The sequence below is a fragment of the Oncorhynchus nerka genome, unplaced genomic scaffold, assembly GCF_034236695.1.
Source record: "Oncorhynchus nerka isolate Pitt River unplaced genomic scaffold, Oner_Uvic_2.0 unplaced_scaffold_1178, whole genome shotgun sequence".
Classification (NCBI taxonomy): domain Eukaryota; kingdom Metazoa; phylum Chordata; class Actinopteri; order Salmoniformes; family Salmonidae; genus Oncorhynchus; species Oncorhynchus nerka.
In genome coordinates, this window is record NW_027040157.1 from 96,140 (window position 1) to 119,284 (window position 23,145).

General features: G+C 42.2%; 1 protein-coding gene across 1 annotated transcript in view; it reads left to right on the forward strand.

Moving 5' to 3' along the window:
- Positions 1–3,816, forward strand: part of LOC135569251 (tubulin polymerization-promoting protein family member 3-like) — a 44,143-nt gene extending 40,327 nt beyond the window's left edge. Inside the window, exons 3-4 of the mRNA XM_065016030.1 lie at positions 699–2,594; positions 2,641–3,816. Of these exons, the coding sequence (XP_064872102.1) occupies positions 699–900 (202 nt within the window). The 3' untranslated portion in view covers positions 901–2,594; positions 2,641–3,816. The remainder of the gene's footprint in view (positions 1–698; positions 2,595–2,640) is intronic.
- The last annotated feature ends 19,329 nt before the right edge of the window (positions 3,817–23,145 follow it).

Below are 23,145 nucleotides of genomic sequence, written 5' to 3' on the forward strand. Positions count from 1 at the left end.
CTAGGGACCTTCTTTAGGGAGAGGTTCTACCTTCCCACCTCCAGCTGTTTCCTCCTGTGTATAACATTCAGATTCTAGGGACCTTCTTTAGGGAGCGGTTCTACCTATCCACCTCCAGCTGTTTCCTCCTGTGTATAACATTCAGATTCTAGGGACCTTCAGAACCAAGGGACCTTCTTTAGGGAGCGGTTCTACCTATCCACCTCCAGCTGTTTCCTCCTGTGTATAACATTCATATTCTAGGGACCTTCTTTAGGGTTCTACCTATCCACCTCCAGCTGTATCCTCCTGTGTATAACATTCAGATTCTAGGGACCTTCTTTAGGGAGCGGTTCTACCTATCCACCTCCAGCTGTTTCCTCCTGTGTATAACATTCAGATTCTAGGGACCTTCTTTAGGGAGCGGTTCTACCTATCCACCTCCAGCTGTTTCCTCCTGTGTATAACATTCAGATTCTAGGGACCTTCAGAACCAAGGGACCTTCTTTAGGGAGCGGTTCTACCTATCCACCTCCAGCTGTTTCCTCCTGTGTATAACATTCAGATTCTAGGGACCTTCTTTAGGGTTCTACCTATCCACCTCCAGCTGTATCCTCCTGTGTATAACATTCAGAACTAAGGGACCTTATTTAAAAAACAAAACTGTATTGGTTTAGCTCACCAACATGACAACATGGTTTCTGATACTGTCGTCCCCCTCCCCCACAGAAAATGGCGAAGACAGCCGCAGTGGACAGACTGACGGACACCACCAAGTACACAGGCTCCCACAAAGAGCGCTTCGACGAGAGCGGGAAGGGGAGGGGTAAGGGCGGGCGGGAGGAGCTGGTGGAGGAAACGGGATACGTCGGCTCCTACAAGAACGCCGGAACCTACGAGGAGAAAACCAAGGCTAAGTAGACCACCGGGCCAGGCGGTGTGGTCAACAGGTCCAGTAGACCACCGGGCCAGGCGGGGTGGTCAACAGGTCCAGTAGACCACCGGGCCAGGCGGGGTGGTCAACAGGTCCAGTAGACCACCGGGCCTGGCTGGGTGGTCAACAGGTCCAGTAGACCACCGGGCCAGGCGGGGTGGTCAACAGGTCCAGTAGACCACCGGGCCAGGCGGGGTGGTCAACAGGTCCAGTAGACCACCGGGCCAGGCGGTGTGGTCAACAGGCCCAGTAGACCACCGGGCCAGGCGGGGTGGTCAACAGGTCCAGTAGACCACCGGGCCAGGCGGTGTGGTCAACAGGCCCAGTAGACCACCGGGCCAGGCGGGGTGGTCAACAGGCCCAGTAGACCACCGGGCCAGGCGGGGTGGTCAACAGGCCCAGTAGACCACCGGGCCAGGCGGATGGTCAACAGGTCCAGTAGACCACCGGGCCAGGCGGGGTGGTCAACAGGTCCAGTATACCACCGGGCCAGGCGGGGTGGTCAACAGGTCCAGTAGACCACCGGGCCAGGCGGGGTGGTCAACAGGCCCAGTAGATTACTGGGCCAGGCGGTGTGGTCAACAGGTCCAGTAGACCACCGGGCCAGGCAGTGTGGTCAACAGGCCCACAACATGAGATGTATCCCAAATTACATCCTACTCTATATAGTCCACTACTTTGACCAGAGCGCTATGGGTCCTGGTCTAAAGTAGTGCACTATAGAGGGAATAGGGTGCCATAGGGCTCTGGTCTAAAGTAGTGCACTATATAGGGAATAGGGTTCTATAGGGCTCTGGTCTAAAGTAGTGCACTATAGAGGGAATAGAGTGCCATTTGAGACGCTTCCAGGGTCACTATCCCCTAAGCCACCCCCCCCAGTCGGGACCAAACCCTGAACCCAGAACTCGGACCCCTAACCACAGGCTTAACCCCAGGCCCTTTCGACAGAGGCTGTCCTCTCTTATCTTTGATATGTTCTGAGGGGGTGTGTGTGTGTTGTCATTGGGGATGATGAGAGAGAGAACATGCTTTTTACTCTTATTATAGCTTTGGAGGTCGTGAGGTGATCTCCTTCAACAGAGATATGACCGATAAGACAGGTCGTGAGGTGATCTCCTTCAACAGAGATATGACCGATAGACAGGTCGTGAGGTAATCTCCTTCAACAGAGATATGACCGATAGACAGGTCGTGAGGTGATCTCCTTCAACAGAGATATGACCGATAAGACAGGTCGTGAGGTGATCTCCTTCAACAGAGATATGACCGATAAGACAGGTCGTGAGGTGATCTCCTTCAACAGAGATATGACCGATAGACAGGTCGTGAGGCGATCTCCTTCAACAGAGATATGACCGATAAGACAGGTCGTGAGGTGATCTCCTTCAACAGAGATATGACCGATAAGACAGGTCGTGAGGTGATCTCCTTCAACAGAGATATGACCGATAAGACAGGTCGTGAGGTGATCTCCTTCAACAGAGATATGACCGATAAGACAGGTCGTGAGGTGATCTCCTTCAACAGAGATATGACCGATAGACAGGTCGTGAGGTGATCTCCTTCAACAGAGATATGACCGATAAGACAGGTCGTGAGGTGATCTCCTTCAACAGAGATATGACCGATAAGACAGGTCGTGAGGTGATCTCCTTCAACAGAGATATGACCGATAAGACAGGTCGCCTTGGTGATCTCCTTCAACAGAGATATGACCGATAAGACAGGTCGTGAGGTGATCTCCTTCAACAGAGATATGACCGATAGACAGGTCGTGAGGTGATCTCCTTCAACAGAGATATGACCGATAAGACAGGTCGTGAGGTGATCTCCTTCAACAGAGATATGACCGATAGACAGGTCGTGAGGCGATCTCCTTCAACAGAGATATGACCGATAAGACAGGTCGTGAGGTGATCTCCTTCAACAGAGATTTGTCTGATGTGTGTTTACAGATGACTAGATCAGAATGCTCTGTTCACTGTCAAACCTGGCCTGCCCTGAGACTGTATATAGACCTGTGATATACCATACCTTCACCTTGCTTTGGTTTTAAATCTGCCCTGAGACTGTATATAGACCTGTGATATACCATACCTTCACCTTGCTTTGGTTTTAAATCTGCCCTGAGACTGTACATAGACCTGTGATATACCATACCTTCACCTTGCTTTGGTTTTAAATCTGCCCTGAGACTGTACATAGACCTGTGATATACCATACCTTCACCCTGCTTTGGTTTTAAATCTGCCCTGAGACTGTACATAGACCTGTGATATACCATACCTTCACCTTGCTTTGGTTTTAAATCTGCCCTGAGACTGTACATAGACCTGTGATATACCATACCTTCACCTTGCTTTGGTTTTAAATCTGCCCTGAGACTGTATATAGACCTGTGATATACCATACCTTCACCTTGCTTTGGTTTTAACATGTGCAGTTGCACTGTGAAATACTGATGCAAGAGTTGCTCTGGAATTGAATGAAACATCCACTGTAAAGGAAAACGTCAGCACCAAGACCGTGATTAGACAAAACACATACTGGTCAAATAATCGGACATTGTGTCGTGTTTCCATAGGCTTCAAACCATGAATGTCTCTCTTTGAATCGAGTTCACTTTCTTACCGTATAATTCATCTTTCTTACAGTATATTTCATCTCTCAAACTCAATAGTTTCAGGGTTTTCGTCTTTAAGACTATCGTTTTAGAACTAGCTAGCTTTTTATTCCGAGACTATTTCTTTAAACGTTTGTTGCTTTTCAAAACGTTTCAATTTATTTTCTCTCTTTTGGTTCTTTTGGTTTGTTTGTTTTGGTGTTGTAGAAACTGGACAACGGCTGCATTGAAGGGGAAATTGTTGTATTAAAAAAAATGATAATAAAGTGTTTTGTCTTTAGTTTGTGGTTTCTTTAATTCTCTGATTCTGAGTGGTATTTACAAAACGTCATTACTCAGTGAGCGAATCATCATTTACCAAACCAGGAAGTGACCAACCAACCAGGAAGTCCTTTAGCCACAGGCTTTCTCATGTTTAAAACATATTGTATTCCCCTAATGAACAGGTAACTAACCTGTGTTAAACTGTATTCCCCTAATAAACAGGTAACTAGCCTGTGTTAAACTGTATTCCCCTAATAAACAGGTAACTAGCCTGTGTTAAACTGTATTCTAATAAACAGGTAACTAGCCTGTGTTAAACTGTATTCCCCTAATAAACAGGTAACTAGCCTGTGTTAAACTGTATTCTCCTAATAAACAGGTAACTAGCCTGTGTTAAACTGTATTCCCCTAATAAACAGGTAACTAGCCTGTGTTAAACTGTATTCTAATAAACAGGTAACTAGCCTGTGTTAAACTGTATTCCCTAATAAACAGGTAACTAGCCTGTGTTAAACTGTATTCCCCTGTATAATAAACAGGTAACTAGCCTGTGTTAAACTGTATTCCCTAATAAACAGGTAACTAGCCTGTAACTAGTTAAACTGTATTCCCTAATAAACAGGTAACTAGCCTGTGTTAAACTGTATTCCCTAATAAACAGGTAACTAGCCTGTGTTAAACTGTATTCCCTAATAAACAGGTAACTAGCCTGTGTTAAACTGTATTCCCTAATAAACAGGTAACTAGCCTGTGTTAAACTGTATTCCCCTAATAAACAGGTAACTAAACAGGTAACTAGCCTGTGTTAAACTGTATTCCCTAATAAACAGGTAACTAGCCTGTGTTAAACTGTATTCTAATAAACAGGTAACTAAAACTAAACAGGTAACTAGCCTGTGTTAAACTGTATTCCCCTAATAAACAGGTAACTAGCCTGTGTTAAACTGTATTCCCCTAATAAACAGGTAACTAGCCTGTGTTAAACTGTATTCCCCTAATAAACAGGTAACTAGCCTGTGTTAAACTGTATTCCCCTAATAAACAGGTAACTAGCCTGTGTTAAACTGTATTCCCTAATAAACAGGTAACTAGCCTGTGTTAAACTGTATTCCCCTAATAAACAGGTAACTAGCCTGTGTTAAACTGTATTCCCCTAATAAACAGGTAACTAGCCTGTGTTAAACTGTATTCCCCTAATAAACAGGTAACTAGCCTGTGTTAAACTGTATTCCCCTAATAAACAGGTAACTAGCCTGTGTTAAACTGTATTCCCCTAATAAACAGGTAACTAGCCTGTGTTAAACTGTATTCTAATAAACAGGTAACTAGCCTGTGTTAAACTGTATTCCCCTAATAAACAGGTAACTAGCCTGTGTTAAACTGTATTCCCCTAATAAACAGGTAACTAGCCTGTGTTAAACTGTATTCTAATAAACAGGTAACTAGCCTGTGTTAAACTGTATTCCCCTAATAAACAGGTAACTAGCCTGTGTTAAACTGTATTCCCCTAATAAACAGGTAACTAGCCTGTGTTAAACTGTATTCTAATAAACAGGTAACTAGCCTGTGTTAAACTGTATTCCCCTAATAAACAGGTAACTAGCCTGTGTTAAACTGTATTCCCCTAATAAACAGGTAACTAGCCTGTGTTAAACTGTATTCCCCTAATAAACAGGTAACTAGCCTGTGTTAAACTGTATTCCCCTAATAAACAGGTAACTAGCCTAAACAGTAACTAGCCTGTTAAACTGTATTCCCTAATAAACAGGTAACTAGCCTGTGTTAAAAACTGTATTCTGTATTCCCTAATAAACAGGTAACTAGCCTGTGTTAAACTGTATTCTAATAAACAGGTAACTAGCCTGTGTTAAACTGTATTCCCTAATAAACAGGTAACTAGCCTGTGTTAAACTGTATTCCCTAATAAACAGGTAACTAGCCTGTGTTAAACTGTATTCCCTAATAAACAGGTAACTAGCCTGTGTTAAACTGTATTCCCAGGTAATAAACAGGTAACTAGCCTGTGTTAAACTGTATTCCCTAATAAACAGGTAACTAGCCTGTGTTAAACTGTATTCCCTAATAAACAGGTAACTAGCCTGTGTTAAACTGTATTCCCTAATAAACAGGTAACTAGCCTGTGTTAAACTGTATTCCCTAATAAACAGGTAACTAGCCTGTGTTAAACTGTATTCCCCTAATAAACAGGTAACTAGCCTGTGTTAAACTGTATTCTAATAAACAGGCCTAACTAGCCTAATGTTAAACTGTATTCCTAGCCTAATAAACAGGTAACTAGCCTGTGTTAAACTGTATTCCCTAATAAACAGGTAACTAGCCTGTGTTAAACTGTATTCCAGGTAACTAATAAACAGGTAACTAGCCTGTGTTAAACTGTATTCCCTAATAAACAGGTAACTAGCCTGTGTTAAACTGTATTCCCTAGCCTAATAAACAGGTAACTAGCCTGTGTTAAACTGTATTCCCCTAATAAACAGGTAACTAGCCTGTGTTAAACTGTATTCCAGGTAACTAGCCTGTGTTAAACTGTAAATAAACAGGTAACTAGCCTGTGTTAAACTGTATTCTAATAAACAGGTAACTAGCCTGTGTTAAACTGTATTCCCCTAATAAACAGGTAACTAGCCTGTGTTAAACTGTATTCTAATAAACAGGTAACTAGCCTGTGTTAAACTGTATTCCCCTAATAAACAGGTAACTAGCCTGTGTTAAACTGTATTCCCCTAATAAACAGGTAACTAGCCTGTGTTAAACTGTATTCCCCTAATAAACAGGTAACTAGCCTGTGTTAAACTGTATTCTAATAAACAGGTAACTAGCCTGTGTTAAACTGTATTCCCCTAATAAACAGGTAACTAGCCTGTGTTAAACTGTATTCCCTAAACAGGTAAACAGGTAACTAGCCTGTGTTAAACTGTATTCCCCTAATAAACAGGTAACTAGCCTGTGTTAAACTGTATTCCCCTAATAAACAGGTAACTAGCCTGTGTTAAACTGTATTCTAATAAACAGGTAACTAGCCTGTGTTAAACTGTATTCTAATAAACAGGTAACTAGCCTGTGTTAAACTGTATTCTAATAAACAGGTAACTAGCCTGTGTTAAACTGTATTCCCCTAATAAACAGGTAACTAGCCTGTGTTAAACTGTATTCCCCTAATAAACAGGTAACTAGCCTGTGTTAAACTGTATTCCCTAATAAACAGGTAACTAGCCTGTGTTAAACTGTATTCCCAGGTAATAAACAGGTAACTAGCCTGTGTTAAACTGTATTCCCTAGCCTAATAAACAGGTAACTAGCCTGTGTTAAACTGTATTCTAATAAACAGGTAACTAGCCTGTGTTAAACTGTATTCCCTAATAAACAGGTAACTAGCCTGTGTTAAACTGTATTCCCCTAATAAACAGGTAACTAGCCTGTGTTAAACTGTATTCCCCTAATAAACAGGTAACTAGCCTGTGTTAAACTGTATTCTAATAAACAGGTAACTAGCCTGTGTTAAACTGTATTCCCCTAATAAACAGGTAACTAGCCTGTGTTAAACTGTATTCCCCTAATAAACAGGTAACTAGCCTGTGTTAAACTGTATTCCCCTAATAAACAGGTAACTAGCCTGTGTTAAACTGTATTCCCCTAATAAACAGGTAACTAGCCTGTGTTAAACTGTATTCCCCTAATAAACAGGTAACTAGCCTGTGTTAAACTGTATTCCCTAATAAACAGGTAACTAGCCTGTGTTAAACTGTATTCCCTAATAAACAGGTAACTAGTAACTAGCCTAGCCTGTGTTAAACTGTATTCTAATAAACAGGTAACTAGCCTGTGTTAAACTGTATTCCCTAATAAACAGGTAACTAGCCTGTGTTAAACTGTATTCCCTAATAAACAGGTAACTAGCCTGTGTTAAACTGTATTCCCTAATAAACAGGTAACTAGCCTGTGTTAAACTGTATTCCCTAATAAACAGGTAACTAGCCTGTGTTAAACTGTATTCCAGGTAACTAGCCTAAACTAAACAGGTAACTAGCCTGTGTTAAACTGTATTCCCCTAATAAACAGGTAACTAGCCTGTGTTAAACTGTATTCCCTAATAAACAGGTAACTAGCCTGTGTTAAACTGTATTCCCTAATAAACAGGTAACTAGCCTGTGTTAAACTGTATTCCCTAATAAACAGGTAACTAGCCTGTGTTAAACTGTATTCCCTAATAAACAAACTGGTAACTAGCCTGTGTTAACCTGTATTCCCCTAATAAACAGGTAACTAGCCTGTGTTAAACTGTATTCTAATAAACAGGTAACTAGCCTGTGTTAAACTGTATTCTAATAAACAGGTAACTAGCCTGTGTTAAACTGTATTCCCCTAATAAACAGGTAACTAGCCTGTGTTAAACTGTATTCCCCTAATAAACAGGTAACTAGCCTGTGTTAAACTGTATTCCCTAATAAACAGGTAACTAGCCTGTGTTAAACTGTATTCCCTAATAAACAGGTAACTAGCCTGTGTTAAAAACTGTATTCCCTGTATTCTAATAAACAGGTAACTAGCCTGTGTTAAACTGTATTCTAATAAACAGGTAACTAGCCTGTGTTAAACTGTATTCCCTAATAAACAGGTAACTAGCCTGTGTTAAACTGTATTCCCTAATAAACAGGTAACTAGCCTGTGTTAAACTGTATTCCCTAATAAACAGGTAACTAGCCTGTGTTAAACTGTATTCCCTAATAAACAGGTAACTAGCCTGTGTTAAACTGTATTCTAATAAACAGGTAACTAGCCTGTGTTAAACTGTATTCCCTAATAAACAGGTAACTAGCCTGTGTTAAACTGTAAACAGGTAACTAGCCTGTGTTAAACTGTATTCTAATAAACAGGTAACTAGCCTGTGTTAAACTGTATTCTAATAAACAGGTAACTAGCCTGTGTTAAACTGTATTCCCAGGTAACTAGCCTAATAAACAGGTAACTAGCCTGTGTTAAACTGTATTCCCTAATAAACAGGTAACTAGCCTGTGTTAAACTGTATTCCCTAATAAACAGGTAACTAGCCTGTGTTAAACTGTATTCCCTAGCCTGTGTTAAACAATAAACAGGTAACTAGCCTGTGTTAAACTGTATTCCCTAATAAACAGGTAACTAGCCTGTGTTAAACTGTATTCCCTAATAAACAGGTAACTAGCCTGTGTTAAACTGTATTCCCTAATAAACAGGTAACTAGCCTGTGTTAAACTGTATTCCCTAATAAACAGGTAACTAGCCTGTGTTAAACTGTATTCCCTAATAAACAGGTAACAGGTAACTAGCCTGTGTTAAACTGTATTCCCCTAATAAACAGGTAACTAGCCTGTGTTAAACTGTATTCTAATAAACAGGTAACTAGCCTGTGTTAAACTGTATTCCCCTAATAAACAGGTAACTAGCCTGTGTTAAACTGTATTCTAATAAACAGGTAACTAGCCTGTGTTAAACTGTATTCCCCTAATAAACAGGTAACTAGCCTGTGTTAAACTGTATTCCCCTAATAAACAGGTAACTAGCCTGTGTTAAACTGTATTCCCTAATAAACAGGTAACTAGCCTGTGTTAAACTGTATTCCCTAAAACTAAACAGGTAACTAGCCTGTGTTAAACTGTATTCTAATAAACAGGTAACTAGCCTGTGTTAAACTGTATTCCCTAATAAACAGGTAACTAGCCTGTGTTAAACTGTATTCCCTAATAAACAGGTAACTAGCCTGTGTTATTCTAAACTGTATTCCCCTAATAAACAGGTAACTAGCCTGTGTTAAACTGTATTCCCCTAATAAACAGGTAACTAGCCTGTGTTAAACTGTATTCTAATAAACAGGTAACTAGCCTGTGTTAAACTGTATTCCCCTAATAAACAGGTAACTAGCCTGTGTTAAACTGTATTCTAATAAACAGGTAACTAGCCTGTGTTAAACTGTATTCCCCTAATAAACAGGTAACTAGCCTGTGTTAAACTGTATTCCCCTAATAAACAGGTAACTAGCCTGTGTTAAACTGTATTCCCCTAATAAACAGGTAACTAGCCTGTGTTAAACTGTATTCCCCTAATAAACAGGTAACTAGCCTGTGTTAAACTGTATTCTAATAAACAGGTAACTAGCCTGTGTTAAACTGTATTCCCCTAATAAACAGGTAACTAGCCTGTGTTAAACTGTATTCTAATAAACAGGTAACTAGCCTGTGTTAAACTGTATTCCCTAATAAACAGGTAACTAGCCTGTGTTAAACTGTATTCCCTAATAAACAGGTAACTAGCCTGTGTTAAACTGTATTCCCTAATAAACAGGTAACTAGCCTGTGTTAAACTGTATTCCCTAATAAACAGGTAACTAGCCTGTGTTAAACTGTATTCCCTAATAAACAGGTAACTAGCCTGTGTTAAACTGTATTCCCTAATAAACAGGTAACTAGCCTGTGTTAAACTGTATTCCCTAATAAACAGGTAACTAGCCTGTGTTAAACTGTATTCCCTAATAACTAGCCTGTGTTAAACTGTATTCTAATAAACAGCCTGTGTTAAACTGTAAAACTGTATTCTAGCCTGTGTTAAACTGTATTCCCTAATAAACAGGTAACTAGCCTGTGTTAAACTGTATTCCCTAATAAACAGGTAACTAGCCTGTGTTAAACTGTATTCTAATAAACAGGTAACTAGCCTGTGTTAAACTGTATTCCCCTAATAAACAGGTAACTAGCCTGTGTTAAACTGTATTCCAGGTAACTAATAAACAGGTAACTAGCCTGTGTTAAACTGTATTCCCTAATAAACAGGTAACTAGCCTGTGTTAAACTGTATTCCCTAATAAACAGGTAACTAGCCTGTGTTAAACTGTATTCCCTAATAAACAGGTAACTAGCCTGTGTTAAACTGTATTCCCTAATAAACAGGTAACTAGCCTGTGTTAAACTGTATTCCCTAATAAACAGGTAACTAGCCTGTGTTAAACTGTATTCTAGCCTGTGTTAATAAACAGGTAACTAGCCTGTGTTAAACTGTATTCCCTAATAAACAGGTAACTAGCCTGTGTTAAACTGTATTCCCTAATAAACAGGTAACTAGCCTGTGTTAAACTGTATTCCCTAATAAACAGGTAACTAGCCTGTGTTAAACTGTATTCCCTAATAAACAGGTAACTAGCCTGTGTTAAACTGTATTCCCCTAATAAACAGGTAACTAGCCTGTGTTAAACTGTATTCCCTAATAAACAGGTAACTAGCCTGTGTTAAACTGTATTCCCTAATAAACAGGTAACTAGCCTGTGTTAAACTGTATTCCCTAATAAACAGGTAACTAGCCTGTGTTAAACTGTATTCCCTAATAAACAGGTAACTAGCCTGTGTTAAACTGTATTCCCTAATAAACAGGTAACTAGCCTGTGTTAAACTGTATTCCCTAATAAACAGGTAACTAGCCTGTGTTAAACTGTATTATTCCCTAATAAACAGGTAACTAGCCTGTGTTAAACTGTATTCCCTAATAAACAGGTAACTAGCCTGTGTTAAACTGTATTCCCTAATAAACAGGTAACTAGCCTGTGTTAAACTGTATTCCCTAATAGGTAACTAGCCTGTGTTAAACTGTATTCCCTAATAAACAGGTAACTAGCCTGTGTTAAACTGTATTCCCCTAATAAACAGGTAACTAGCCTGTGTTAAACTGTATTCTAATAAACAGGTAACTAGCCTGTGTTAAACTGTATTCCCCTAATAAACAGGTAACTAGCCTGTGTTAAACTGTATTCTAATAAACAGGTAACTAGCCTGTGTTAAACTGTATTCCCTAATAAACAGGTAACTAGCCTGTGTTAAACTGTATTCCCTAATAAACAGGTAACTAGCCTGTGTTAAACTGTATTCCCTAATAAACAGGTAACTAAACTGCCTGGTAACTAGCCTTAAACTGTATTCTAATAAACAGGTAACTAGCCTGTGTTAAACTGTATTCTAATAAACAGGTAACTAGCCTGTGTTAAACTGTATTCTAATAAACAGGTAACTAGCCTGTGTTAAACTGTATTCCCCTAATAAACAGGTAACTAGCCTGTGTTAAACTGTATTCCCCTAATAAACAGGTAACTAGCCTGTGTTAAACTGTATTCCCCTAATAAACAGGTAACTAGCCTGTGTTAAACTGTATTCTAATAAACAGGTAACTAGCCTGTGTTAAACTGTATTCTAATAAACAGGTAACTAGCCTGTGTTAAACTGTATTCTAATAAACAGGTAACTAGCCTGTGTTAAACTGTATTCCCCTAATAAACAGGTAACTAGCCTGTGTTAAACTGTATTCTAATAAACAGGTAAACCTGTGTTAAACTGTATAACTAAACTGTATTCTAATAAACAGCCTGTGTTAAACTGTATTCCCCTAATAAACAGGTAACTAGCCTGTGTTAAACTGTATTCCCCTAATAAACAGGTAACTAGCCTGTGTTAAACTGTATTCTAATAAACAGGTAACTAGCCTGTGTTAAACTGTATTCTAATAAACAGGTAACTAGCCTGTGTTAAACTGTATTCCCCTAATAAACAGGTAACTAGCCTGTGTTAAACTGTATTCTAATAAACAGGTAACTAGCCTGTGTTAACTGTATTCAATAAACAGGTAACTAGCCTGTGTTAAACTGTTAATAAACACTAGCCTGTGTTAAACTGTATTCCCTAATAAACAGGTAACTAGCCTGTGTTAAACTGTATTCCCTAATAAACAGGTAACTAGCCTAAACTGTATTCCCTAATAAACAGGTAACTAGCCTGTGTTAAACTGTATTCCCTAATAAACAGGTAACTAGCCTGTGTTAAACTGTATTCAAAAACAGGTAACTAGCCTGAAACTGTATTCCCTAATAAACAGGTAACTAGCCTGTGTTAAACTGTATTCCCTAATAAAAACTGTATTCCCTAATAAACAGGTAACAGCCTGTGTTAACTGTACTGCCTGTTAAACTGTATTCCCCTAAAAACAGGTAACTAGCCTGTGTTAAACTGTATTCTAATAAACAGGTAACTAGGTATTAATAAACAGGTAACTAGCCTAAACTGTAGGTAACTAGCCTGTGTTAAACTATTGGTAACTAGCCTGTGTTAAACTGTATTCAAAAACAGGTAACTAGCCTGTGTTAAACTGTATTCCCTAATAAACAGGTAACTAGCCTGTGTTAAACTGTATTCCCCTAATAAACAGGTAACTAGCCTGTGTTAAACTGTATAAAAACAGGTAACTAGCCTGTGTTAAACTGTATTCTGAATAAACAGGTAACTGGCCTGTGTTAAACTGTATTCCCTAATAAACAGGTAACTAGCCTGTTTAAACTGTATTCAATAAACAGGTAACTAGCCTGTAAACTGTATTCCCTGTGTTAAACTAAATAAACAGGTAACTAGCCTGTGTTAAACTGTATTCCCTAATAAACAGGTAACTAGCCTGTGTTAAACTGCCCTAATAAACAGGTAACTAGCCTGTGTTAAACTGTATTCCCTAATAAACAGGTAACTAGCCTGTGTTAAACTGTATTCCCTAATAAACAGGTCTAGCCTGTGTTAAACTGTATTCTAATAAACAGGTAACTAGCCTGTGTTAAACTGTATTCCCTAATAAACAGGTAACTAGCCTGTGTTAAACTGTATTCCCAATAAACAGGTAACTAGCCTGTGTTAAACTGTATTCCTGTATTCTAATAAACAGAACTAGCCTGTGTTAAACTGTATTCCTAACTAGCCTTAACTAACTAGCCTGAAACTGATTCCCTAATAAACAGGTAACTGCCTGTGTTAAACTGTATTCCTAATAAACAGGTAACTAGCCTGTATTCTAAAAACAGGTAACTAGTGAACTGCCTGTGTATTCCCTAATAAACAGGTAACTAGCCTGTGTTAAACTGTATTCTAATAAACAGGTAACTAGCCTGTGTTAAACTGTATTCCCTAATAAACAGGTAACTAGCCAGTGCCTGGTTAAACTGTATTCCCCTAATAAACAGGTAACTAGCCTGTGTTAAACTGTATTCCCCTAATAAACAGGTAACTAGCCTGTGTTAAACTGTATTCTAATAAACAGGTAACTAGCCTGTGTTAAACTGTATTCCCCTAATAAACAGGTAACTAGCCTGTGTTAAACTGTATTCCCCTAATAAACAGGTAACTAGCCTGTGTTAAACTGCCCTAATAAACAGGTAACTAGCCTGTGTTAAACTGTATTCCCATAAACAGGTAACTAGCCTGTGTTAAACTGTATTCTAATGTTAAAACTGTATTCCCCTAATAAACAGGTAACTAGCCTGTGTTAAACTGTATTCCCCTAATAAACAGGTAACTAGCCTGTGTTAAACTGTATTCCCCTAATAAACAGGTAACTAGCCTGTGTTAAACTGTATTCCCCTAATAAACAGGTAACTAGCCTGTGTTAAACTGTATTCAGGTAACTAGCCTGTGTTAAACTGTATTCTAATAAACAGGTAACTAGCCTGTGTTAAACTGTATTCCCCTAATAAACAGGTAACTAGCCTGTGTTAAACTGTATTCCCCTAATAAACAGGTAACTAGCCTGTGTTAAACTGTATTCCCCTAATAAACAGGTAACTAGCCTGTGTTAAACTGTATTCCCCTAATAAACAGGTAACTAGCCTGTGTTAAACTGTATTCCCCTAATAAACAGGTAACTAGCCTGTGTTAAACTGTATTCCCCTAATAAACAGGTAACTAGCCTGTGTTAAACTGTATTCCCCTAATAAACAGGTAACTAGCCTGTGTTAAACTGTATTCCCCTAATAAACAGGTAACTAGCCTGTGTTAAACTGTATTCTAATAAACAGGTCTAGCCTGTGTTAAACTGTAAAACTAGCCTGTGTTAAACTGTATTCAGGTAACTAGCCTGTGTTAAACTGTATTCCCCTAATAAACAGGTAACTAGCCTGTGTTAAACTGTATTCCCTAATAAACAGGTCTAGCCTGTGTTAAACTGTATTCCCCTAATAAACAGGTAACTAGCCTGTGTTAAACTGTATTCCCCTAATAAACAGGTAACTAGCCTGTGTTAAACTGTATTCTAATAAACAGGTAACTAGCCTGTGTTAAACTGTATTCTAATAAACAGGTAAACTGTAGCCTAGCCTGTGTTAAACTGTATTTAATAAACAGGTAACTAGCCTGTAAACTGTAAACAGGTAACTGGCCTAAATAAACAGGTAACTAGCCTGTGTTAAACTGTATTCCCCTAATAAACAGGTAACTAGCCTTGTTAAACTGTATTCTAATAAACAGTAGCCTGTGTTAAACTGTATTCCCTAATAAACAGGTAACTAGCCTAATAAAAACAGGTAACTAGCCTGTATTAAACTGTATTCTAATAAACAGGTAACTAGCCTAAACAGGTAACTAGCCTGTGTTAAACTGTATTCAATAAACAGGTAACTAGCCTGCCTGCCTGTGTTAAACTGTATTCCCTAATAAACAGGTAACTAGCCTGTGTTAAACTATATCCCTAATAAACAGGTAACTAGCCTGTGTTAAACTGTATTCCCTAATTAAAGGTAACTAGCCTGTGTTAAACTGTATTCTAAACTAGCCTGTGTTAAACTGTATTCCCTAATAAACAGGTAACTAGCCTGTGTTAAACTGTATTCTAATAAACAGCTAGCCTGTATTCCCTAATTAACTAGCCTGTGTTAAACTCTAATAAACAGGTAACTAGCCTGTGTAAACAGGTAACTAGCCTGTGTTAAACTGTATTCTAATAAACAGGTAACTAGCCTGTGTTAAACTGTATTCTAATAAACAGGTAACTAGCCTGTGTTAAAACTAGCCTGTAAACTGTATTCTAATAAACAGGTAACTAGCCTGTGTTAAACTGTATTCCCTAATAAACAGGTAACTAGCCTGTGTTAAACTGTATTCCCTATTAACTAGCCTGTGTTAAACTAAAAACAGGTAACTAGCCTGTGTTAAACTGTATTCCCTAATAAACAGGTAACTAGCCTGTGTTAAACTGTATTCTAATAAACAGGTAACTAGCCTGTGTTAAACTGTATTCCCTAATAAACAGGTAACTAAAATAAACAGGTAACTAGCCTGTGTTAAACTGTATTCCCCTAATAAACAGGTAACTAGCCTGTGTTAAACTGTATTCCCCTAATAAACAGGTAACTAGCCTGTGTTAAACTGTATTCCCTAATAAACAGGTAACTAGCCTGTGTTAAACTGTGTGGTGTGAAGGCACAAACATGAAACGTTTCTAACACACTGACTAAACACTGAGACATCAGACTGAAAGGCACAGACTTTTCCACAGATTCCTTCACTTGAAGAACATGAATCACAGATGAATCCTCTCTCTGCTGCTTTTGGTCATGTGACATTTAAAGGGCCAATCAAGCAAGTCCTTGGGTCTTGGCTGCTGTCCAGTCTATGTGTATATCCCAAATGGCACCTTGTTCTCTATATAGTGCACTACTTTTGACCAGCGCCCTATTCCCTACTGATGTTGGATCTTAATTTGATCGCTCTTTTGTTTGCTGAGATGAGCTTTGTGATTTCCATAAATTCACTGAAAACCCGCAATAACACCGCTATATTAACAGTATTGCACTTTTCATGTAGCCTACTTTTGTCCAGCTAATAGCCTAACAACCAATCAAGCAACATTATGGACTAAACATTCAAAATCCTGTTGCTGCAGGATTATTTTGCTGTGACAATACTGGTCAAATTAAGATCCTACAGATCTGTACATAGTGCACTACTTATGACCAGAGCCCAGGACTAGTAGTACACTATACAGGGGAAAAGGGTGCCATTTGGTTGACATGGCTGTAGTGCGGTCGCCCTGCACTCACTAGGAGCTGCCCCCCTCGGCTGACAGGAGTTACCGTGGTAACAGTGGGAGGGGAAGGGAGAATCTGGTCGTCATGTTTATGCGTTCCGTTTCACGCAGTGCCGCCTTGTTGCCTCCTCGTCAATGTGACATTTTCAACACAGCACTGACACATCTGGAGCGCACTGAGCTGGGTTGCGTTGCAAACAGCACCTTATTCCACTTATAGTGCACTCCTTTTGACCAGGGCCAATAGGGGAATAGGGTGTCAGGGCAGAAGTATCAAGTACACTCTCAGAGTTAGTAGTGACTGGAGGAAACCTGGAGATCCTCAAGGAATGATTTCTAGTCAACGGTTCATAGTTGCGCCTTCGGTTACCGTGGTAACAGCCATGTATAGCAACGGAGTGGGGGGCGTGGCTTAGTAGGGGCGTGGCATTAAGATATATATATATATTATTTTTGGGGCCAACCGTTAAGAGTAAATGTCATTCCTGTTCATCTGTTCTGTTGTAATTGTCATCACATGGTAAGGCTGAACACAGTTTTGGTCAATGAGTTCCTCAAGAACTTGAAAGCAAATCCCAAAGATGGAAGGGTTACCATTTTTATTTCTGTAGGTAATCAGCAATGTTAATATTATTATTTTAGAAATATATAATAGGGGTAAATATTCAGGTTTTAATGAACATACTTAACATGAGGAACGAGGATGACGTTTTCGTTAACGGGCAGTGATGTTCAGTTTCATACCGGAGCTCCGAGACATACCGTGGGGCAATAAAAGTATTCAGTCAGCCACCAATTGTGCAAGTTCTCCCACTTAAAAAGATGAGAGAGGCCTGTAATTTTCATCATAGGTACACTTCAACTATGACAGACAAAATGAGAGAAAAAAAATCCAGAATATCACATTGTAGGATTTTTAATGAATTTATTTGCAAATTATGGTGGAAAATAATAAAGTATTTGGTCACCTAAAACAAGCAAGATTTCTGGCTCTCACAGACCTGTAACCTTTTCTTTAAGAGGCTCCTCTGTCCTCCACTCGTTACCTGTATTAATGGCACCTGTTTGAACTTGTTATCAGTATAAAAGACACCTGTCCACAACCTCAAACAGTCACACTCCAAACTCCACTATGGCCAAGACCAAAGAGCTGTTAAAGGACACCAGAAACAAAATTGTAGACCTGCACCAGGCTGGGAAGACTGAATCTGCAATAGGTAAGCAGCTTGGTTTAGATGGGTAGAAGTAGTGACCTATATAGAGGGAATGGGGTGCCAGGGTAAAAGTAGTGAACTATATAGAGGGAATAGGGTGCCAGGGTAGAAGTAGTGAACTATATAGAGGGAATAGGGTGCCAGGGTAGAAGTAGTGAACTATATAGAGGGAATAGGGTGCCAGGGTAGAAGAAGTGAACTATATAGAGGGAATAGGGTGCCAAGGTAGAAGTAGTGAACTATATAGAGGGAATAGGGTGAACCTAGTGAACTATATAGAGGGAATAGGGTGCCAGGGTAGAAGTAGTGAACTATATAGAGGGAATAGGGTGCCAGGGTAGAAGTAGTGAACTATATAGAGGGAATAGGGTGCCAGGGTAGAAGTAGTGAACTATATAGAGGGAATAGGGTGCCAGGGTAGAAGTAGTGAACTATATAGAGGGAATAGGGTGCCAGGGTAGAAGTAGTGAACTATATAGAGGGAATAGGGTGAACCTAGTGAACTATATAGAGGGAATAGGGTGCCAAGGTAGAAGTAGTGAACTATATAGAGGGAATAGGGTGCCAAGGTAGATGTAGTGAACTATATAGAGGGAATAGGGTGCCAGGGTAGAAGTAGTGAACTATATAGAGGGAATAGGGTGCCAAGGTAGAAGTAGTGAACTATATAGAGGGAATAGGGTGCCAGGGTAGAAGTAGTGAACTATATAGAGGGGATAGGGTGCCAGGGTAGAAGTAGTGAACTATATAGAGGGAATAGGGTGCCAAGGTAGAAGTAGTGAACTATATAGAGGGAATAGCGTGAACCTAGTGAACTATATAGAGGAAATAGGGTGCCAAGGTAGAAGTAGTGAACTATATAGAGAGAATAGGGTGCCAGGGTAGAAGTAGTGAACTATATAGAGGGAATAGGGTGAACCTAGTGAACTATATAGAGGGAATAGGGTACCAGGGTAGAAGTAGTGAACTATATAGAGGGAATAGGGTGCCAGGGTAGAAGTAGTGAACTATATAGAGGGAATAGGGTGCCAGGGTAGAGGTAGTGAACTATATAGAGGGAATAGGGTGCCAAGGTAGATGTAGTGAACTATATAGAGGGAATAGGGTGCCAGGGTAGAAGTAGTGAACTATATAGAGGGAATAGGGTGCCAGGGTAGAAGTAGTGAACTATATAGAGGGAATAGGGTGCCAAGGTAGAAGTATTGAACTATATAGAGGGAATAGGGTGCCAGGGTAGAAGTAGTGAACTATATAGAGGGAATAGGGTGAACCTAGTGAACTATATAGAGGGAATAGGGTACCAGGGTAGAAGTAGTGAACTATATAGAGGGAATAGGGTGCCAGGGTAGAAGTAGTGAACTATATAGAGGGAATAGGGTGAACCTAGTGAACTATATAGAGGGAATAGGGTGCCAAGGTAGATGTAGTGAACTATATAGAGGGAATAGGGTGCCAGGGTAGAAGTAGTGAACTATATAGAGGGAATAGGGTGCCAGGGTAGAAGTAGTGAACTATATAGAGGGAATAGGGTGCCAGGGTAGAAGTAGTGAACTATATAGAGGGAATAGGGTGAACCTAGTGAACTATATAGAGGGAATAGGGTGCCAAGGTAGAAGTAGTGAACTATATAGAGGGAATAGGGTACCAGGGTAGAAGTAGTGAACTATAGAGGGAATAGGGTACCAGGGTAGAAGTAGTGAACTATAGGGGGAATAGGGTGCCAGGGTAGAAATAGTGAACTATATAGAGGGAATAGGGTGCCAAGGTAGAAGTAGTGAACTATATAGAGGGAATAGGGTGCCATGGTAGAAGTAGTGAACTATATAGAGTGAATAGGGTGAACCTAGTGAACTATATAGAGGGAATAGGGTACCAGGGTAGAAGTAGTGAACTATATAGAGGGAATAGGGTGCCATTTCAGACCATCTCCTGCCTTCACCCCAGCCATTTGGGACACATGCCCTATTAAGTGTTGTCTTGAACACAGAGTCAGACAGCAGAACAGCCAGTCACCCCTCCCCCCTACACACACTCCCTCCCCAGCAGTACACTCTGTCCGTGTCCAGAAACAGGGAACAGGAAGCCCACGCGGGTCCCTTGTTGTCATGGCAGCACAAGTGTACACAAAATAACACTTCAACACCTGGCTCCAATGGTCTCTCTCTCTCTCTACTTCCCTCCCCTCTTTCTCTATTTCTCTCTCTCTCTCTACTTCCCTCCCCTCTTTCTCTATTTCTCTCTCTCTCTCTACTTCCCTCCCCTCTTTCTCTATTTCTCTCTCTCTCTCTAATTATCTCTCTCTCCCCCTCCTCCCTTCCTCTCTATTGCTCTTTCCCCCTCTTTCTCACCCTCTCCTCTCACCCTCCTCTCTCTCACCCTCATACCCCTCTCTCTACCCTCTCTCTCTCTCCCTCTCTCTCTCTCTCTCTCTCTCTCTCTCTTGCTCTTTCCTCCTCTCGCTCACCCCCTCCCCTCCCCTCTCACCTCAACTCCCTCTCCCTCTCTCTCTCTCGCTCTCTCTCTCTCTCCTCTCTTCTCTCTCTCTCTCTCTCTCTCTCTCTCCTCTCTCCCTCTCTCTCTCTCTCTCTCTCTCTCTCTCTCTCTCTCTCTCTCTCTCTCTCTCTCTCTCTCTCTCTCTCTCTCTCTCCCCTCTCTCTCTCTCTCCTCTCTCTCTCTCTCTCTCTCTCTCTCTCTCTCTCTCTCTCTCTCTCTCCCTCTTCTCTCTCTCTCTCTCTCTCTCTCTCTCTCTCCCTCTCTCCATCTCTCTCTCTCTCTCCCTCTCTCCCTCTCTCTCTCTCTCTCTCTCTCTCTCCCTCTCTCTCTCTCTCTCTCTCTCTCCCTCTCTCTCTCTCTCTCTCTCTCTCTCTCTCTCTCTCTCTCTCTCTCTGTCTCTCTCTCTCTCTCTCTCTCTCACTCTCTCTCTCTCTATTGCTCTTTCCTCCTCTCGCTCACCCCCTCCCCCTCCCCTCTCACCTCAACTCCCTCTCCCTCTCTCTCTCTCTCTCTCTCTCTCTCTCTCTCTCTCTCTCTCTCTCTCCCCCCCTCTCTCTCTCCTTTGTTTGTAACCAAACACACCAGTTCATGGCAACGCTGGTTGTTTGGGACGTCTCCATGGAAGCTCGAATCAAAAACATATCTCGCCCCGACGGGGGCGGTCCTAGTCCACCCCAGCCCAACTTTTGTTGCTGTGGCTATCTCTGTCATGGGTTGACCAATGGCATGGCAGCTAACACAGTCACATGTGCTCTTGAGACTTCAGAACCCCTTCTCAGGCGGTGGCTGGCTCTGGGGAGTAGGACTGCAGCTAAGTGGTTAGGGCTGTGATTAGGGCTGGGGCCGTGGTTAGGGCTGGGGCCGTGGTTAGGGCTGTGGTTAGGGCTGAGGCCATGGTTAGGGCTGAGGCCATGGTTAGGGCTGTGGTTAGGGCTGGGGCCGTGGTTAGGGCTGGGGCCATGGTTAGGGCTGAGGCCATGGTTAGGGCTGTGGTTAGGGCTGGGGCCATGGTTAGGGCTGGGGCCGTGGTTAGGGCTAGGGCCGTGGTTAGGGCTGGGGCCGTGGTTAGGGCTGGGGCCGTGGTTAGGGCTGAGGCCATGGTTAGGGCTGAGGCCATGGTTAGGGCTGTGGTTAGGCCTGGGGCCATGGTTAGGCCTGGGGCCATGGTTAGGGCTGAGGCCATGGTTAGGGCTGGGGCCATGGTTAGGGCTGAGGCCATGGTTAGGGCTGGGGCCATGGTTAGGGCTGAGGCCATGGTTAGGGCTGAGGCCATGGTTAGGGCTGAGGCCATGGTTAGGGCTGTGGTTAGGGCTGAGGCCATGGTTAGGGCTGTGGTTAGGGCTGAGGCCATGGTTAGGGCTGGGGCCATGGTTAGGGCTGAGGCCATGGTTAGGGCTGTGGTTAGGGCTGGGGCCATGGTTAGGGCTGGGGCCATGGTTAGGGCTGAGGCCATGGTTAGGGCTGTGGTTAGGGCTGAGGCCATGGTTAGGGCTGGGGCCATGGTTAGGGCTGAGGCCATGGTTAGGGCTGTGGTTAGGGCTCAGGCCATGGTTAGTGCTGAGGCCATGGTTAGGGCTGTGGTTAGGGCTGTGGTTAGGGCTAGGGCCGTGGTTAGGGCTAGGGCCGTGGTTAGGGCTGAGGCCATGGTTAGGGCTGGGGCCATGGTTAGGGCTGAGGCCATGGTTAGGGCTGTGGTTAGGGCTGGGGCCGTGGTTAGGGCTGTGGTTAGGGCTGGGGGCCATGGTTAGGGCTGGGGGTTAGGGCTGAGGCCATGGTTAGGGCTGGGGCCATGGTTAGGGCTGAGGCCATGGTTAGGTCTGGGGTTGGTTGGTTAGGCCCCAGGGTTAAAGGTGGGTGGACTGAGGGTTAGGCCGGGGTTGAGGTAATAGCCCCAGGGTTAAAGGTGAGGTGGACTGAGGGTTAGGGGTTGACCCCAGGGGTTGAGGTGGACTGAGGGTTAGGGTTAAAGGTGAGGTGGACTGAGGGTTAGGGGTTGAGGTAATAGCCCCAGGGTTAAAGGTGAGGTGGACTGAGGGTTAGGGGTTGAGGTAATAGCCCCAGGGTTAAAGGTGAGGTGGACTGAGGGTTAGGGGTTGAGGTAATAGCCCCAGGGTTAAAGGTGAGGTGGACTGAGGGTTAAAGGGGTTAAAGGTGGAGGTGGACTGGGTTAGGGGGGTTGAGGTAATAGCCCCAGGGTTAAAGGTGAGGTGGACTGAGGGTTAGGGGGGTTGAGGTAATAGCCCCCCAGGGTTAAAGGTGGACTGAGGGTTAGGACTGGGGTTAGGGGGTTGGGGTTGAGGTAATAGCCCCAGGGTTAAAGGTGAGGTGGACTGAGGGTTAGGACTGGGGTTGAGGTAATAGCCCCAGGGTTAAAGGTGAGGTGGACTGAGGGTTAGGACTGGGGTTGAGGTAATAGCCCCAGGGTTAAAGGTGAGGTGGACTGAGGGTTAGGGGGGGTTGAGGTAATAGCCCCAGGGTTAAAGGTGAGGTGGACTGAGGGTTAGGGGTTGAGGTAATAGCCCCAGGGTTTAAGGGGTTGGGGTTAGGGGTTGAGGTAATAGCCCCAGGGTTAAAGGTGAGGTGGACTGAGGGTTAGGGCTGGGGTTGAGGTAATAGCCCCAGGGTTAAAGGTGAGGTGGACTGAGGGTTAGGACTGGGGTTGAGGTAATAGCCCCAGGGTTAAAGGTGAGGTGGACTGAGGGTTAGGGCTGGGGTTGAGGTAATAGCCCCAGGGTTAAAGGTGAGGTGGACTGAGGGTTAGGACTGGGGAT